This window comes from Cucurbita maxima, unplaced genomic scaffold, assembly GCF_002738345.1.
Source record: "Cucurbita maxima cultivar Rimu unplaced genomic scaffold, Cmax_1.0 Cma_Scf00002, whole genome shotgun sequence".
NCBI lineage: Eukaryota > Viridiplantae > Streptophyta > Magnoliopsida > Cucurbitales > Cucurbitaceae > Cucurbita > Cucurbita maxima.
In genome coordinates this window covers 1,500,179-1,520,686 of record NW_019272018.1, presented here as the reverse complement: position 1 = coordinate 1,520,686, position 20,508 = coordinate 1,500,179, and the positions used below count along the sequence as shown (strand labels likewise).

At 33.9% G+C, this 20,508-nt stretch overlaps 2 protein-coding genes across 2 annotated transcripts; one reads left to right on the top strand and one right to left on the bottom strand.

Moving 5' to 3' along the window:
* The first annotated feature begins 6,801 nt into the window (after nucleotides 1–6,801).
* LOC111469684 (beta-glucuronosyltransferase GlcAT14A-like) lies at nucleotides 6,802–10,458 on the top strand. Its single transcript, XM_023115057.1, has 4 exons — nucleotides 6,802–7,730; nucleotides 7,837–7,912; nucleotides 8,014–8,129; nucleotides 9,779–10,458. The coding sequence occupies exons 1-4, from the start codon at nucleotides 7,151–7,153 to the stop codon at nucleotides 10,291–10,293; spliced, it is 1,287 nt and encodes a 428-aa protein (XP_022970825.1). The 5' UTR covers nucleotides 6,802–7,150; the 3' UTR covers nucleotides 10,294–10,458.
* Nucleotides 10,459–16,818: 6,360 nt separating this feature from the next.
* LOC111469623 (AAA-ATPase ASD, mitochondrial-like) lies at nucleotides 16,819–18,484 on the bottom strand. Its single transcript, XM_023114959.1, has one exon. The coding sequence runs from the start codon at nucleotides 18,451–18,453 to the stop codon at nucleotides 17,002–17,004; it is 1,452 nt and encodes a 483-aa protein (XP_022970727.1). The 5' UTR covers nucleotides 18,454–18,484; the 3' UTR covers nucleotides 16,819–17,001.
* Nucleotides 18,485–20,508: the final 2,024 nt, after the last annotated feature.

Here is a 20,508-nt window from a genome sequence, read left to right as displayed (position 1 = left end):
ATTGATATAGTTTTTACAAGCAATTCGATCCTTCACGAGGTGTTCATAATTACAAAAACAAAAAATATATGATAATCATGTGAAATATTAATATTCTCAATTAACGAATTTATAAAAAGAAATTAAATATTTCGTAGTTAAGTCTTATACAAACTCATTATATACAATATTCTCACTCAAATGTCTACCCAAGAATGATTTGAATCCAATTATTTGTAACAATTACAAAGTGTATCATACCAATAGTGTTACTAGGACGAGACACTCACCTTATCCATTTACTATAGAACCTTTAGATTATTACTAACATGATTCTCATGTACGTCAACTACATACGGTTCAAGATTACATTAATAACCTTAAAATTTTCATACCATGGATAATTTAAATCACAAATAAGATAATCAAAATTATTATTAAAAACTAAATAATTAATTTCGAAACTTAAAAGCGTAAATTCCAAAAAATATTTAAAGTATTAATTTAGAATTAAGGATGAAATTGAAAAGTATCGAAGGCTAATTTTTCATATAGTGCCTACTCAACTTCGATTTATTGTCGAGTTATCATGATTACTTAGGGGTTACTTAGGGACGTTTAGATCATTGAGTTGAATTTTTAACCTAACTCAATGTTGGATCCATTCAATTTTTTTACCTTTGATTATTAACCCATTGAATTTTTTACCTCTTCTTTTTTTACTTCATCTAATATCATTCTACCATCTATTAAATGTCGTGTAGTGCCTACTTTTAACATCTATTAAAACTTTTAAAAGTTTATATATTTACGGTTAGTTTTGAATAAAAACTATTAGTAATATAGTTAAAAAAATACTCGGTCCCCCTAACTTTTATATTAGAAAAAGTTTATACTGTCAAAATATCTATTTATACCTCATAGGATCATCTCCAAATTTTTTTAATAGTACTCTTATGATATTTTTGTGATGGTGTTTTAAAATTATTTTAAATTTTTTTTAAAGGTATTTTAAAAGTTTATAAAAAAATGTTAAAAAAGAATATTAATAGAAGTTTTATATTATCCATGTTTTTCTCCAAAATTAATATTAAATATATTTTAAATTTTGATGACTATTTTATTAAGTTAACATAAAAATGGATAAGATTTGATAAATTTTAAATAATAATTTGATTTTAGTTTATTGGCTGACGTGTTTTGTGTCCTTTTATGTTGGTTTGTTAAACTTTTATGATTGTATTTAATGGTTTTAAAGGAGCTTTCAAAGATGAGCGTACTAATTATATTTATAATTAAATTTTATATTAATATTACTAAAATCATTTATTCGAGAATAATTATTAATTTAATGATTAAACTGATTCAAAAATTTTAAATTTAATCCATATTAAAAAATGAAAATTAAATTAATATTTTATTAATTAAAATTATTTTAATAATGTAAAAGGGTCAATTAATTATTTAAAATTAAATAATGTAGTAAAATTATCGAAAATAATATATTTATAAGAAATTTTAATAATGCAAGAACACAATCCTTTCATTTTCAATGGATCTTTTCCTTGGTCATAAACAAAACTTTAAACCAAATAAGAAAATTCAAACGTATATAGATTTATTAGACATTTTTTAAATTTAATGATTTATTATATACAAAATTAAAAAGTTTAAAAGACGACACTCCTCAAATGCATGTATGAGAACCACTTGTCCCTAAACTGTATACGACAATTTGGTTCCGTATGCAACAATTTAGCCTAATAATGTAAAGAGATGCTGGTTCGATTCTCGCTCGTAATAATAATTAATAAACTAATAGGAACCCAATATATTTATAAATCATATTTTTCAATTTACATCATTTTTGTAATTTATGTTATTATGATCGAAGATAATTTCATAATAAAAGAGAAATTAAAATTAAATATCTATAAATAAATAAATATTTGATGAATTAATATTTTACTTTTATTTTTTTAAAAAAATATTTAAAAAAAATTAGCGAGCAACCGACCTAAATAAAGTTAGATTTATTATTTAATAAGAGTTATTTAAGTTTTCTCTCAACTTGACCTGATGCAAGTCACAAACACCCCTAATCTAAAATAGAGTTTTAAAATCATAGACAAAATTAAATTGAAATAGGTCTGATATTTGTAACAGCTTTAGTCTACCGCTAGTAAATATTGTCTGTTTTGGCTTTGATTTGTTACGTATCGTCGTTAGCCTCACAGTTTTGTAACGGGTATACTAAGGAGAGATTTCTACACTCTTATAACAAATGTTTCATTCCTTCTCAAACTAATGTGAGATTTTAAAATTCATTCACCTTCGAGGCCCAACGTTCTTACTAGCGCATCGCTTGGTGTTTGACTTTGATACCGTTACAAAAGCCCAAAACTAACGGATATTGTCTGCTTTAGTCCATTACGTATCATTGTCAACCATGCACGTTTTACAGTGAAATAGATGTGCAATTGGCTCTATAGTGCCTATTTTTAATTGAGAATTTTCCTTTAATACCTCCTTAATATCTCCCATTGATGTGGAACCCCTACCAAATATCATAATTCACTCCCTTTTAGAGCACAACGTCCTCACTAACCCTCATTCTTTCTCCAATTGATGTGACCCCTACCAAATCTACCTCTTTGAGACTCAGCATCCTTATTGGTACATTGCCTCGTGTCTACCCCCTTCGAGGAAGGGCCTCCTCCTTTGGACTTTCCCTTTCGAGCTTCCCCTCAAGACTTTCAAACACTAGGAAAAAGTTTCCACACCCTTTAAGGTTATTTCATTCTATTCTCCAACCAACGTGGAATATCACAATTGTGATGTGAAAGATTTGAACTTATGACCTTTAAGAAGAAGAAATATTTATTACTCATTGAGGTATGTCGACACCATATTTGATCTTGATTTTCTAATTTTAAGAAAAATAAAGGTATAATAAGATAATTAAAATGAGGTTAAATTAATAAAAATACTTTTTAAATTTTAAATTTTGTCCTTTGTCTAAAAAAAAATACATCTAAATTTTTAAAGGTTTCAATCATACCTTTAAACTTTTTAAAAAATCTAAAAAAATACCCTTCAATTAAAAAAAGTTCAAAAAAAAACTTTGTTTCAAAAATATGTTTACAGTTATCAGTCATTAATAATTTATTTCAAAAATATCCTTTTTAACCTTTTAAATAAAAATAAATAAAAAACAAATAACGGTAAAAAAATACTTATGAACTTTAAAAAAGTAACGGTAAAAAAATTGAAGATAATTAAACAGTAAAAAAAAATTGAACTTTTTTTTCTTTTATAATTGTAAAGTATTAATGATATTTTTAAAATTTTATAGATATTTTTTATATACATTCCTAACGATAAAGATACGTTTAAAAAAATAGTTGAAGGAAATTAATAAAACTTATTAAAATTTAAGAATTATTTAAAGTTACGATTTTCATCGAAAACTAACCTAATTTAATTAATTAATACTTATATCATTGATCTAGAGGTCAGAAGGTTTGATTTGTATCTATTCTTTTCTAGGGTTCTCTAGTTTTCTATCTGTATAGTCGGCCTAATTTTTAAATAGTTTAGAGAAAAAATAAAATTGAATAATATAGTAGCGGAAGGTAGGTTACATCATGACTATGCTAACTTAAAACGCTTTGAAGGGTCATTTGGTGTAAACGTCAAAAACAAATGCTTGCTAAAGTTTGTCGACGTTACACCTAACTTAGGTCAATTAATGTTATTACATTGATATGATAGGCCGATTAAATTAAGGCTAAATTAATTAAAAATGTCCATAAATTTTATGCATAAACTTAAAAAGTTTAAATAATATCTTTAAATTTTCAAAAAAAAAAAAAAAAAAAAAAGAATTCTCGAAAATACTCATGAAATGTTGAAAGCGATATTAATTCTCTCAACTATTATAAAAAAAAGTTCAAAAAAATTCGATAAATATATGAATGAAAACGGTCTATCTACTTATTATAAATTATTTTCGATGATATTAATTATATGAGTATTTTTTTTAACTTTAAAAAAAAAAAAAGTTAAAAAGTGTTTTTGAAATTAAAAAAAAAAGGTGGATTAGTGAAATTTTTGAAAAATTGAAATTTAAAGGTATTTTAAGACCAAATATTAACTTTCTATTTAAAACTAACAGTAATATATATATAAATATATATTTTATGTTTTAAGGGTATTATTGAAATTTTTGAAAGTTTAAAAGTTTAGACGTAAAAGTTGGAATGTATTTTTATTAATTTATTTTTAAACTAAATCTATTTCTTATGAGTATATATATATATATATATGATATTAGTGAGAGTAAAATTGGTCAAGCTTGCTCGTTAGCCATTACTAACATTAAAGGACGAGTTTGTCTGTATATGTGGGTATATTTATTATTTTCTACCCACTACCATTAAATTTCAAAATATATATTTTTAGTTATAATACAATTATATGTCTATATATTATTTTTAATTAATTTCATAATTACTTTTTTATTAATTAGCCATTTTTAAAACAAATTTAAATAAATAATCTAATTTGGGTTCATAAGAGTAATTTAGAATAAAAAAAAACTTACAAAACAATTGAATTAAATTTAAAAAATGTATAAATTCGACCCAGCTCAACTCAACCCACAAAAATCGACCTAAAAGACTAATTATGAATAGGCTTTCATTTTCGTTACTTTTCCTTCCGTTGAGTTTCCAATAATAATATCATTCAAACTTCTCCTCTTTTAAGTAATTGATTGACTTCAAAACAAAGCAAACCTCTGAATCACTCCTCCAACCTCTCATATTTTATGATTTTTGGAGATTTAGAATCTGAATTTGACATCTAATGATTCTGCATTCTAGTATGACATGATAATGCTACCTACTCATTCTTAAGAGTGAATACTATCTTCATAGAAAAAATTCTAGGAGGTCATCCAACATAAAATTGATTCAGCCCGCGATAGAAAAATTAATTAATTGAACGCTTCAGTGTAGATCTATAGTTGATCTCTTATGTACTACAAGAGACGTTGTGTCCATGGATATAACAATCTTAGTCAAATTTGTTTTATTCTTGTAATTATATCTTATACCTCCTCCATTTCACATAAATAATTTAGATCAAATCATTTCTAACATAACAATTATGAAGTTGATTGTATCAATAATGTTCTTAGTTTTACATACCTATAATAGATTCTTTAGATTGTTACTTGAACTTTCTCTGATCAAATATTGTTTAAGATTATACTAATAATTATAAATTTTTTATATCATAGATAATGTAAAATTATAAATAAAATTATCAAAATAAATAATTAATTACAAGGCTTTAGACCATAAATCTCTACTATCCATAGTAATTTGTAAGAATGTGGGCGGTGGAGATGGACAAGCCTTCCTTATCCCCATTCTTCCACCCTGGATCGCATGGAATTTTTTCCTATTTATTATTATTTTTTTAAAAATAGTTATTTTAAAATTTTTGTAATTTTTAATAAATCAATATATTTCAAAAGAAAAAATATATATAATTTATATTTATATGTTCTATCAATTTTAAATTTTAATATTACTGTTAACAATTAAAAAAAATCTACCACCTAATTTTCAGTTTAAATATTACAATAAAAGTCTAATAACACTAACTAATTAATATGCGTAAAGATGGAGAATATGATCTCGTTTATGACCCTATTTATTTAATAGAAAAAAAGGTTTTCTACTCTCTCTCTCACATTCTTCGTCTAAATAAAAATTTTCTATAGATAAAATAGACATTTCAAAGATTTACGGATAAAATAGTCATTTCTAATAATTTATTTTTTTGGTACAAAAAATCATGAGCTCCTACACGGAGTTTAAAAACACTACAATCCAATTGATCTAAATTTGGTGGTCTAAATTTGTTATATAAATTAATGTATTACGTATGATTTTATGGAATTAGTAAGGTAAGATTAACCAAATTAAAGTTTATTTTAATAATATACTTTTAAAAAATATATATATTTACTCTAAAAAAAATATTTTTAGATGTTATAATATATCTATTTCTATACTATATTTTATTTTATTCTCAATATTTAATTAGTTTATATTTTTCTTATTTGGAGGTACTTTCCATCCCAATTCTATTTCTCAATTTTAACAAATTCATTTCATATATTTTAATTCATAGGTTAGATATAATACTATATATTTTATCAATAAAAAAATTCAATATATATATTTTTTTTATAATAAAATCTTCTATGCGAATATTCAAATTCAAATTGCTAAGTCTCATGTTATTTAAAAGTATATATCTATTTTTTCAAATATTACCCTTATATTCTCAAAAAAAGTCTTTAAAATATGCATAAATTTTATACAAAAGTTAAAAAAAATACGAAAATATTTTGATTTTTCTAAAATATTTCAAAAAAACTTTCAAAAATTTTATTAATGCATTTAATTGTTTTTTAAGTATAAATTGTATTGATATATAAGGTTGGTTCATATACTTATTGTAAAATTATTTTAATTTTTTTTAAAGGAGTTTAACGATATTTTAAAAATAAAGTCCACCATTTTTTAATTAAAAAAAAACTAATTGTTTTTAGAAAATATAACGTTGAAGATAAAAACAGGTTAATTAATGGTGGAGAGATGAGGGTAAGTCAAAGAAAGCATTAAGAAGGATCAGAAACGGAGATTTGGGAAATAGAAAGTAACATAAAAAGGAGAAATTTGGTGCAATTTTATTTCGTAGCTATATAATGCTATTCCCCCATTGATGAAATCAACCAAATCTCCTGCCTCCATTCTCAAGGAGAGTTAGAGAGAGAAAGAGGAGTGAGACAGCCATGGCTGCCTGAAAGGGAAACAAAGGAAATTAGAAATAGAAACTTTTTTTTTTCTTTTTTTTCTTTTTTTTCTTTTTTGTTGTTATCGTTTTAAAATGGGTTCTAGTTCGTTTCTCAACTGTACACTCCAAATCCCTCCATTTTTGTTATAAACCCAAATTCTGTTGATTCTAATCCTGTTACAGTACGGATCAAGAAACACCCAACTCCAAATTCAACTCGATTTTTCCGTTTCTGCACAAAACCCTCCCATGTTTTCGTCAATTTCTTTGTGGGTGATTCGATTTTGAAGGCGAAATGAAGAAATTAAGAACTTATTATATGCATTTGAGAAACCCACCGAACATGGAGCGGCGATGGATCTTCCCATTAGCAATCGGTTCGATGGTTTCTCTGTTTCTTCTGTTTCTTTCTATGGTGACTTCTCCCGGTGGAACCCCTCTGTTTCCGTTTTACAAATCGGTGGCTGTTTCGGGTTCGTTCTTCGTTGAATCGAAGCTTCATCCGGTTCCGATTTCATCGCTCCCTCCGCCGCCGCGATTTGCGTACCTAATTTCGGGTTCAATCAGAGAGGGGAATATGTTGAAACGGACGCTTGAAGCTTTGTACCATCCGATTAATCGGTATGTTTTGCATTTGGACCTCGAATCGCCGCCGGAGGAGCGGCTGGATCTGCAAAGTTACGTGCAGACCCATCCGATTTTTCAGAAATTTGGGAATGTGCAGGTTATTGCTAAGGCTAATCTTGTTACCTATCGAGGGCCAACTATGGTGGCTAATACATTACACGCGGCAGCGATTTTACTCCGAGAAGGCGGCGATTGGGATTGGTTTATTAACCTCAGCGCTTCGGATTATCCTCTTGTTACTCAAGATGGTGGGTTGATTTTTTGAGTTGAAATCTCCTTTTTCTTCACGTTTTGCTTATGAATTGATGAATTTGATCGATGGGTTTTGGATTTATTTTCTCTGTTCTGTTTTAGATCTGCTGCATACTTTTTCTCAATTGCGTCGTGATCTCAATTTCATTGATCATACTAGTAATATTGGATGGAAAGAGTAAGTGACACCTGTTTGTTCTTGGTTTTTGTGCGTTTTTGTTGATTGTTTTGGCTGGTTTTTTGTGTGTTCTTGCTGAAGTTGAGCGTTGATATTTGTAGGAGTCAGAGAGCTAAGCCAGTGATTATTGATCCGGGGTTGTATATGTCGAAGAAGGCTGATGTGTTTTGGATTACACAGAGAAGAAGTGTGCCTACAGCCTTCAAACTCTTTACAGGTAAGCCCTTAAATCCATTTCAGGACATGATTTAAGACAACTTTTCTGTTTCTTAGAACAAAAATTTGGGGATTACATGTTTGAATAACCATTGTTGAGCTGGTAGAGCATTGCTTAGGTTGTCTTCTTTTAATCTGTTCATATAAATAACACATAAATGAAGTTGTTTTTTCTCTTGATGTTTGTACCTGTGAGATCTCACATCAGTTGGAGAGGTTGGAGAGCGGAACGAAACATTCTTTATAAGGGTGTGGAAACATCTTTCTAATAGACGTGTTCTAAACATTGTGAGGTTGACGGTAGTATGCAATGGGACAAAGCAGACAATATTTTCTAGGGGTGGACTTAGATTGTTACAAATGGTATCAGAGCTAGATAATGGATGGTGTGCCAACGAGGACGTTGGGTCCCCAAAGGGGGTGGATTGTGAGATCCCACGTTGGAGAGGGGACCGAAACATTCTTTATAAGGGTGTGGAAACCTTTTCTTAGTAGATGTGTTTTAAAAACTATGAGGCTGACGGCTATATGTAACGGGTCAAAGCGGATAATGTCTGCTAGCGGTTGACTTGGGCTGTTACAAATGGTATCAGAGCCAGACACCGGATGGTGTGCCAGCTAGGATGTTGGGCCCCCAAAGGGGTGGATTTGAGATCCCATGTCATTTTGATAGAGGACCGAAACATTCTTTATAAGGGTGTGGAAACCTCTCCTTAGTAGACTCATTTTAAAAACCATGAGGCTGACGACTATATGTAACGGGCCAAAGCGGATAATATCTGCTAACGGTGGATTTTGGCTGTTACAAATGGTATTAGAGCCAAACATTGGATGGTGTGCCAACGAGGATGTTGGGTCCCAAAAGGGATGGATTGTGAGATCTTACATCGAATGGAGAGGCGACCGAAACATTCCTTATAAGGGTGTGGAAACCTCTCCTTAGTAGACACGTTTTAAAAACTGTGAGACTGACGACGATACGTAACGAACCAAAGTGAACAATATTTGCTAACGGTGGACTTGAGCTATTACAGTATCATAGAAACGCAAAGGTAAATGTAAAACTAATGAGGCTTTAGTTTTATTGTGATCCTGTCTATTGTCTTATCCATATAGTTCTGATAATGATTTGTTCCGAGCTAATCGCCTTCTAGAGTCTTCGACAACTTATCTTATATCATTCAGCTCATATTGTTACATGATCTTTATTAGCGTCTGTTGCTTTCTGGGTTCTTGGATAATCATAACAGGTGATCTTGGTATCAATTATACGACTGAATCGTTCATACTACCTTCGTTTCGTAATAAACAGAGCTGAAGAACAGGAAAATGGCATAAGTTTTTGGATGATTTGATCATTAAGTTACTAAGTTGAATCACTTGGTGGAAACAATTTCTCATGTTCTTTGGTGCTTATAAGTTAGGGTGGTAAAATTCAAGTATTTTCTTAGAAGATGAATTGGTGATGGGGAAACGTTCGTGTAGGTAATCTTGAGAATATGAAGTTATTTCGTGCACGAAGAGTAGGTTTAGAAAGATAGAACCCGAGCGTATAGTATCGAATGAGAAGAAAACAATGCAAAGGATGTATATTTGAATTATTTGTGTTTGAAGGGTATTCTTTTGCTGAGCTCGTGTGTCGTATCTCAGGTTCGGCTTGGATGGCGCTTTCTCGACCTTTTATCGACTACTGCATATGGGGGTGGGAAAACCTACCTCGGGTTGCCCTAATGTATTATGCAAACTTCATATCCTCTCCGGAAGGGTACTTCCACACCGTCATTTGCAACGCTCAACAGTTCCAAAACACAACAGTGAACAGTGACCTCCATTTCATATCATGGGACAATCCTCCCAAACAACATCCTCACCATCTCAATCTCAATGACTTGCAAAAGATGATAGATAGCAATGCTCCATTTGCCAGAAAGTTCGTTGGAGAAGATCCCGTGCTCGATGAAATCGACAAACAACTTCTAAACAAACACCCCAATATGGTGGTTTCTGGTGGTTGGTGCATTGGAAGCCATGAAAACGGGACCGATCCATGCTCGATCACCGGCAGTATCAATGTATTGAAACCTGGTCCGGGAGCAAAACGACTCGAAACCCTGATCAACTCGCTGTTATCGGAAGAGAATTTTGAAGCTAGACAGTGCAAATAAAGGTAAAATTCATCCCAGATGGTAAAATTCAAATCATGGAGTCATTGGTGGAAAAGTCATATAAATGGGTGACTAAAACTTTTAGTGCAAAACTCTGTCAGAATCTTTGTAAGGTCGAATATAGTTTTGTTTTGTTTCTTTTAAGCTTTTTTACTAAGTTACTCATTAGCTTAGTCTTCTAAGTTTGATACCATAGGTTATAGACCATTTTCGTCTATTTTAAAATATATTCTTTTTTTATTCTTATATTTTTAACTTTTGTTTTTCGAGTATTTTCAAAATGTCTGATTTGGTCCCTACCTTTTACAAAAGGACCATTTTGGTCAATGTTTGAAAATTTTTAATGAAAATTTGGTACTATTAACTGTTATGACAAAAGGATCAAATTGTGATAGAGATCATAATGAACCGTATTAAAGTAAAAGGATAAAAATAAAAATGAATCGAAGCGTAAATTACAAGGATTAACATATTCTTGATGATAATGTATAGTCAATAGGTAGATGAAAGGAACCCGTTTAGAAAATTTAAAATTTTTGAGAGTTTAGAGATTAGACTAAGAAAAAATGGTTGTATCATTTTCAGGTGTTAAAGAGTTTTAATGATAAGGTTTGAATTCAAGATAGTTTTGAGGAAGAATCTAAATATAGATGGGAATGGGGAGTTGATTGATATTTGATATGCAATTATGGAGTTTATAAGGAGTTTGAGGTGGCAATGATTGGTGCAAGGGAAATAGTTGTGTCCTAGTTTTTGATGCACAGCGACGTTTGACAAAGCTTTGGTAGTGATGGTGTCCCCGCAAAGACGATGATATTAGGGATATCTAGTTTCAAATATGAGGCTTCTTTGTTCTTTGGGTGCAGATTCACGATGTTCCAATCAACTGAATGTTCATTAGGATCACAAATATTGTAGAACATACCATTTTCAATTACAAGAGAGGGACGAATTTGGAGGCTCACCTCCCTATGATTCAAGTGGGGGAATAAGTTATATTGGCTGTTGGCGATACCGGTAGATTGGGATAACTTCACTATCTCGGAAACAAACGTGGATCTTAAGAATGATTTTGTGAGATCCCACCTTGGTTCAAGAGGGGAACGAAACATTTTTTATGAGGGTATGAAAATCTCTCCGTAGCAGACGTATTTTAAAATTTTTGAAAGAAAGCCCAAAAGAAAAAGCTGAAAAATGACAATATTTGCTTGCGATGAGCTTGGGCTATTACAAATGATATCAGAGCCAGACATTAGGCAGTGTGCCAACGAGAACGTTCAGCTCCAAAGGGGGTGGACACCGAACGGTGTGCCAACGAGGACGCTAGGCTTTGAAAGAGGTGAACATCTGGAGCGAGAACATTGGGCACCAAAAAAGGGTGGATTGTGAGATTCCACATTGATTGAAGAGAGGAACGAGTGTTAGTGACAAAGCTGGACCTCGTAAGGGGTGGATTGTGAGCTATTACAGATTTGATTCTGGGTTATCGCATGGAACACATGGATGTTTAGTTATCCACATAAGGTAATAAGCAACAATTAAATCCGATCCATTAATAAATTGGCTCATAATCTAGCTCGGCAAGTTTTGTCTAAACGACGAGAGCTCTATATAGACATCTCAACTTTCAAATTGGTTTGTTGATGTTTGTCGAGAAGATATCCAACTTATTGATACTCAACGAAGATAAGGTTATGGTGAGCCTTCTCGCAAATGGAGAAGATCGAGCGGAGATGAACATGTGGCTACTATACAATGAAGCAAGCAACCACATGACCGAAGATAAAGCAAAGTCTGAGGAGCTTGATGAAAAACTCATTGAAAATGTGAAGTTTGGCAACGGATCAATTGTACCAATCCAAAGCAAAGAATCCACCTTGTTCTAGTGCAAGAATGACAACCAATGTCCTGACCAAGGTATATTATAACCTAAGTTTAAAGAGTAATATTACCAGCCTTGGTAAGATGACGGAAGAAGGAAACAGAATATAGTTAGAAACAGAATATAGTTAGTTGGCTCATTCCTCAAGATGTTCGATAGAAATGGAATTTTGTTAATGAAGGTAAAACGGTAATATGATTGCTGGTACAAATACTATTGGCGACAAGCCAACCCGCCTATCCATTGACAGTACTCGCAGACACAACTAGTGGCTATGACATTCAAGATTTGGGCATGTGAACTTTCAAACACTCAAAATGATGGGAGAAAAAAAGACGGCTATGGGACTACCCAAAATGATACAACCGAACCAACTATGTGAAAGTTGTCTAGTCTCCAAACAAGAAAGATTATTGTTCACAGCTTAAACCAATTTCTATGCTAAATGACTACGGCAACTGATTCATGAAGATTTATGTGGCCTGATCACTTCATCGTCGATTGCTAGCAACAAGTATTTTTTCTTACTTTTTGACGAATATATCTATTGGATGTGAGTGTACATGCTCAAAGAAAAAAGAGAGACATTATATTCGTTTAAGAAGTTCAAAAGACTCGTTGAAAACCAGTCTAATCAGAAGCTAAACACCATGTGTACCGACCAAGGTGACAAATTATCTCAAAACTTCTCAAAGTTTAGCAAAGGGGAAGTTATCATGTGTCAACTCACTGCATCGTACACTCCACTACAAAATAGTGTGGTCGAGCAAAGAAATCACACCATAATGAACACTACAAGAATCTTACTCAAGAGCATGAAGTCCTAGTGATCTTTTGGAGCAAGGAAATACGACATGTGGTTTATCTTCTAAATTTTTTTATCAATAAAGTCGTTGGACACTCACACCACCTAGGAAACATGGTTTATCTAAGAGTATTCAGTTGTACAACACATGTTAAGGCTGCAAAGCCATATATCAAAAAACTTGATGACAGAAGCAAAGGATTGTGTACTTTGGCACAGAGGATAGGACTATGACACATAAGCTATTGATCTGCAACATGAGATAAGTAGAGATGTATTCAAAGAAGAGAAAAGTGGGATACTCAGTGTCGGTGATAACAAACAAATTATTGAAGAGTTCACTACTCTAAAAGAAGAGGGAGATGCGACAGATCTAGAAAGTGCACCGACGTCGACACCAGCAAATCCACACATGTCATCATTGGTAACACCGAAAAGAACAAGAGAGCTCAATCGACGTCGACACCAGCAGAGCACAGGAGAATCCACAATAGATGGCGGACCAAAGAAGTTTTGTTCTCTCTCTAAAATTTATGCAAATGCATTTAAAGAAGAAATAGATCCCGACGAGCTAGTGTTTCTCATCGCCGAGAAGATGACAACTTATCATGAGGCAACAATTGAGACGTCTTGGCTGGAGGTCATGCAAAATGAGGTTGAAGCAATTGAGAAAAATAAGACGTGGGCACTCATTAACTTACCGCCCGGTTACAAGCCCATCAATTTGAATTAGGTATTTAAATTTAAAAAGAATAGTGAAGAGAATATCATCATACATAATGAAAGCATCGTGGCAAAGAGACACGTGAGGCGAAAATGAGTTAATTTTGAGAAGGTCTTCTTGACGGTGGCCAGACTAGACATTTTAAGGTTGAGTTTTGCCCTTGCAGATCAACACGGTAGGAGGCCCATCACATGGATGTCAAACCAACGCTCCTAAATGGTGACCTCCAAGAAGTATACGTTATCCAACCTGAATACTTCGTCATCAAAATCGAAGAGCAAAAAATGTACAAAAGGTCGAAGGCTCTTTACTATTTACGATAAGCACCAAGGGCATGGAACGTAAAGCTGGACAAGAGCTTGAAGAGTCTAAAGTTCATCAAGTACTCGCAAGAACAAGCAATGTATACAAGAAACAATGGAGTTGAAATACTCATAATTGACGTGTATATTGACGACTTGGTCATCACTAGTACAAGTCTAGAAGGCCTTAAAGAGTTCAAAATGAAAGAATTTGAGATGATTGGCCTCGGATTACTTGCGTACTACCTAGGTATTGAGGTGGACCAAAAGAAAGACTACATCATGCTAAAAAAGTAGCCAACTTATGCTAAAATGGTGATGCAGCAATTTAAGATGACAAAGTGCAACTCGACCAAGTACCCCATGGAAGCAAAGTTCCAACCCGGGAAAGACGTTGAAGGAAACTTGGTGAATCCCACCAAGTATAGGCGCATCATTGGAAGTCTGAGGTACTTGACTCACACTTGTTCATATCTTTCATATGTTGTTAGAATGGTAAGTAGGTACATGGAGAAGCTTACAATGATACATCATCAAACGATCAAAGCATATTCTCCACTTTGTGAAGGGAACCACAAGCTATGGACAAATATCAAAAATGTCGAGAACCTGATGAACTTGTCAATTTTACTGATAGTGATCTAGCCAGAGACATCAATGATAGAAAAAGCACCGTAGGAATACATTTTATCTCAACGGAAATCTGATCTCTTGGTAATCTCAGAAGAAGCAAACTGTATTGATGTCTAAATAAAGTAAAACCACAACCTTTTATCTAACAATCTACTCCAATATATGTACCTTATTATTTGAACTCCGATCTTTGAGCACAGTTCCTCAAATTTTACCTGCGCTAGAGGCTTGGTGAAAATGTCTCCAAGTTGTTCCTCTGTTCGGATGAAGTCAATCTTGATAAACCTCCGATCTGTATACTCCCGAATGTAATAGAACCTGATCTCTATGTGCTTGCTCTGGTCGTGCAGAACTGGATTTTTTATCAGGGAGATCATAGCTTTGTTGTTCACGTAAAGCATTGATGGATCGCCTTCTCTTCCGATGAGTTCTTCCATCAGTCGCGCAAGCTAGACCCCCTATGTGACTTTCGTGGACGCGGCTATGTACTCTGCTTCGCTAGAAAACAAAGCAACTACCTTTTGTTTAATTGATTACCAGCAGATCGCGCCGCCTGAGAGGAAGTAAATCATCCCACTGGTGCTCTTACAATCATCAACGTCATCGGCCATGTCACTATCATGTAGCCTACCAGCTCAAGCTTCTCCTTTCCTCTTCCTGCACAGTATCTCACACCCCAGCCTCTGGTTCTAGCCACATAGTACATAATGCACTTGACAACCACAAGATGCTCCTCCCTAGGTGCTTCCATAGATCTACTCATGTATCCAACAGAACAAGCGAGGTTAGGGCGTGTGTTTACCAAATAGCACAAGCTCTTGACAATTCTGCGGTAATTGGTGGCGTTGACTACCGTCGTAGTGCAGACCTTCCTTAGCTGGAGTCAAGCCTCTATTAGCGTCCTTGTAAGTTACTGTCTGCTAGCCCAACTATGTCCAGCAGCTTCTTTGCGTACGCAGCTTAACAGATGGTGATGTTGGCAGTACCCTGTTGCACTTTGATGCCGAGGTAGTAGTTGAGCACACTGAGATCGTTCAACTTCAAGTTCTTTGACATCTCCCTCTTGAATCTTCCAAAAACTTCCATGTCGCCTTCAGTGATTATGAGGTCGTCGACGTACATTCCCACGATCAGTCGCTCTCGTCGTGGCCATGTGTGTACATGCCATGCTCAAAGGCACATCACTTGAACTTCAACGACAGTAGGGTATTGTCGAGCTTTGAATTCCAGGCTCGTGGTGCTTGCCGAAGCCCGTTGAATGCCTTGTGCAGGCACAATACCTTGCCAGAATTATCATTCTCCAGGAAGCCAGGTGGTTGTCGGGCGTAGACAGTCTCCTTCAGCTCTCCGTTGAGGAAAGTGAACTTCACGTCCATGTGATGGACCTCCCAAGAGCAATGTGCCGTAATCGCCAGCAACAGGTGGACGGATTCCAATCTTGCCACCGATGTGAATACCTCTTTGAATTCCACTGCTTGCTTCTCGACATAGCCCTTCGCCACCAAACGGGTCTTGTGCTTCACAACTTCTCCCTCTTCGTTACGCTTTAGTTTGAACACCCATTTGAGCCCCTATGGCTCGGTGTCCTGATGACATGTCCTCCAGACTCCACGTCTTGTTTTCAGTGATGGACGTCATCTCTTCCTGCATTGTCTTCAGCCAGCACGGATTTCTTTCTGCTTCGGCGAAGGAGTTTGGTTCATCCGCGCTAATACATGCAATTCAGCCACCCCTGCTTCAAAGAACGAAAGCTTGAAATTTGACTTTGCTAAAAAACACCGTGCTTTGAAGTAGAGGTGGCCGAAGTAGCCAACAAATATTGCCCATGGCCCAAATGGGTACCTAAAAATAAAGTAAAACCACAACCTTTTATCTAACATGTATCACTATCTTCGAATGAGACCGAGTTCATTGTAGCCAAGAAAAGAGAGGGGGAGAATCCAAGTATTGTTTCTCCTCCATCCTTATTGGAACTTGAGAGATTATACCTCTTCCCTATTCTTTTAGATTATTTGTTTGTTTACACTTAACCTTCTTAATCTCTCTATCTCTACCTCAATCCCCTTTGTTTTATCTTGTCTACGTTCTTTTAAACTTGTTTAGATTGACTAAGCAAACAACTTTAACCCTTGTAAGTGGAGTAGATCTTTAACCCTTTGTGTTTATGCTTCATAAAAAATACCCAAATTTAAACACTTTATTCTTCCCAAAACCATATCATCAATGGTTGAGAGTATGATGAACTAATACACAAATTATCTTACATTCAACCTATACACAAACAAGCATTTAGCCTATACAAAGTGATCATATCTTCAAATTTTTACAAATATACACAAGTTTTTACACCCACTTCTTCAATTTACATGTCACCATTCTCTTTTGCATCTTCAGCTACAACTCCATTGCTCTTAATTCCATTATTTTTCATGTCATTTTCACATGATTCTTGTTTCTTCTTCTCAAGAACATCAACCAATCTCTTGAAACAATCATTTACTTGTTCACCTTCAAACTTAGGCGTCAAATTCTCCGCCACATCCGCCGGCGTCACCTCAATCTCCTCCAACAATTGCTCAATTTTGTCATAACAATCATGCCATTCAACGTCCAAATAATTCATAGCAAGAACTTTGAATCCTTCAAATCCACAATATGACATCTCAATATGTTTATCCATTCTTCCTCTCCTAATCAAAGCTTCATCAAGCTTTTCCTTGTGATTTGTGGTGAAGATAATCAACCTCTCTCCTCCACAAGATGACCAAATCCCATCAATGAAATTCAACAACCCTGAAAGTGTCACCTTACTCCCTTTCTTCTCTTCTTCTTCACCCTTCTTAATTGCCTCTTTTTCTTTCTTCTCCTCCTTTTCCCTTTGCCTCGTAAGATCAAGAGAGCAATCAATATCTTCAATCACTATAATTGATTTGCTTGAGATATCAATCAACAACTTTTTCAGCTCGGAATTATCCTTAACACAAGTCAATTCAAGATCATAGACATCATATTCCATGAAGTTCGCCATGGCGGCAATCATCGAGGACTTACCGGTGCCGGGAGGACCATAGAGAAGAAAACCACGTTTCCAAGCCTTCCCCACCTTCTCATAATACTCTTTACCATTCTTGAACTTGATTAATTCATTAACAATCTCTTGCTTCATCTTGGGATCCATAGCCAAAGTTCTAAAACTTGAAGGGTGTTCCAATGGAACATGTCTCCAATTGCTTCTATGCCACCAATTCGTCTCGGAGTTATTCATGTAAAGCTTCCGTTGACGGTTTTTAACCTCGACTGCCTTTCCTTCTTCCATGATATGGTTAATAAACGACTCGAGAATGATATCGCGGTGTCGGCGATGGAATGTAAGCTTATAAAATCGTCGCTCATCGGAATTAGGGTAAATCGAAAATGATTGAGTTTTAGGGATGTTTTTAGTGGAAGTCCACCAAATTTTGGCGCCTTTATATTCATCAAGAACCTCTTCGTTGTCATCCATTGTTAATACCAATGATTTGCTATCTTTGACTACTTCGGCCTTTAGGCGCTTTGCGTGAATTGAGGTCTTGGATTGGAGGTAGTTTTGAATGGCGGTGAAAGCTTCACTACGGCGGAGATGCTCGCCGGTGAACTCAGGGAAAGTGATTGTTATGTAAGGGTAAAGAAAAGCGATGAGTTTGTGGAGATATCTTTTGATATGGGATTGAAATTGGTGGGGGAAACTTTGATTAATAATTGTCCAAATGAACATGGTGGTCGCCATTAGAGACCCAACTTGAGTCCATAGCTCGCCCATGCCCATCGGAGTCATGTTTTGGTAGCAAAGTTTGGACGGAGAGTGGTAGGTTTTTAAAGAAGTGGCGGTGGTGGTCAAGTTGGAGAGAATTGAAGTCTTTCTTTAAGAATAGGAGCAAGAGGACATAAATGGTGTAAGCTTGGCCCACCATGTAAAACAAGGGAGTGGAAAATCGGACAAAAGAACATGTTTTTGAATATTTTAAGGATAGGACCAACCAATGTTTTTATTTTTTTTTTCCTTTCTAAATTTTAAATTTTGTATTTAATAGATTTATTGTTGTCAAAACGTTGGCGAAGTAATGTATTTAACATTTACATGACAATACTCTATTGAGTGTTTGTGGAAAGAACACAGTTTATGAAACAAGATAAATCTACAAACTTATGTGGTGTTTGTCACCTAGGTTCAGTATAGTAAGAGTTTAGAAAATGAAGAATTTCGCCTTCTTATTCTTGACGATTGTATTTATAGGATCATTTTAGAGTTTCGTTTGCATGTTTTTCGAATTAAGTTAAAAAAGTTAGGATCGAGCTGCTTTAGAATCGTGAACTAGTGGGCATGTTGGTGTGTTCTCCTTAAGAGGCCGATTGTAGGGTTGTCGAATTTTTTGTATGTTGGTTTGTCTTCTCTCGTGTTTGGCCCTCTTGCTTTATTTGATCCTCAAAAATATTCTTTGCGATTTGGGTTTGTTCTTATGATTTAATTCTACTCTTAACAAGGTTTTGTCACTCAACCATAAAAATTTTAAACTTTAACATTCTTTTATATTCATTTTTTTAAGTATAACTGGGGTGGGGATATTGACCATTGTCTCATGCTAGGCTATAGGTGCCTTTATGTTACCTATAGTCTGTGTACCGTCATGATTTTGACACGCTCATGACAAGTCAGAAATCCAATATATGCATAATCCAAACTTGTTTGACCACACACAATGTTCGTGCGTGCATGTTCAATCATCTTAGGCAAAGTCATTTGTCTCGATCTTGCCTCTACTTGGGTCAAGGTCTCTTAATGCAATGTTATATCTCAACTCGTCATCTTAGCTTCATTTTGAGGCTTTATGAAGTCGTGTATGTTATCTTTGTAAAGGAGACTTGAAGAATGTATTAAAATGAGTATTTGACAGTTTGTTTATAAAGTGATTTGAATCTCAAATAAACAAATGATAAGGAATCACCCTAAGGAAATGTAAGATTCGGATTATGATCGAATATATCAAATCAATATCACTTTTTTGAGATTCAAATCACTCCAAGTAAATAAAGGCCAGAGATTCAAATCACCATCAACCTAGTTTTCAATTATTCATCATAAACTTCTTAATGAGGCATTAATAATGTATGATCGAGATGTTTTAGTTCATATCACATAGGTTCGTTATATTATTAATGAATGGAGGCTTGACTTGCATCGTTTATTCCATGAATTAAGCTATGGAGACATTTTTGTGTCACATTCATTAAGATACCTTACAACATTTATGTTTGCCATGATGTTATGGGGCCCAGCCTGAGAGAATGCTAGTGTATACGAGTCTGCCGAATGGGTCTATGTGTGTGTGGACCATGTGTTGCCTGGACTAGAAATTAGAGCCCAAGGTCATACATGATGTTTTTAAAAGGATAGGTTCCATGTGATTGCATTTTCCGACCCCAACAATAAAATTACGTACATACTTTTTCATATTTTATTAGTATATAAAAATAATAATAATAAATAATAAGTGAGTAACATGTGAAAAAATAGTTATCATACCTAATTATTTTTCGCTAAAATGGCCTTTTGTAAATGTATTAGCCAGCTGCCATCAATTATAATCTATCTCCCATTTAACAACGAAATTGGAAGCCAGCTCTCAAAGACGTCATGTCGCATGCTTGTTTTCCGTTCACACCGTGGAATTAAAACAATCTTGGTCGACAAGTCGTTTACCAACTTATTATTTATTATTTAATTATACTTTAAAAAATGTACCCACTTTACACTACAAAATATCAACTTTTAAATATATAAAATAATTATTTCATATATTTTAAATATAGAATCATTCCAAATAAAGCACAA

Coding starts and splice junctions, on each gene's coding strand:
- LOC111469684 (XM_023115057.1), top strand. CDS start 7,151: ATGAAGAAATTAAGAACTTATTATATGCATTTGAGAAACCCACCGAAC. Junction 7,913..8,013: donor AGTAATATTGGATGGAAAGA/GTAAGTGACACC, acceptor TGATATTTGTAG/GAGTCAGAGAGCTAAGCCAG. Junction 8,130..9,778: donor AGCCTTCAAACTCTTTACAG/GTAAGCCCTTAA, acceptor GTCGTATCTCAG/GTTCGGCTTGGATGGCGCTT.
- LOC111469623 (XM_023114959.1), bottom strand. CDS start 18,453: ATGACTCCGATGGGCATGGGCGAGCTATGGACTCAAGTTGGGTCTCTA.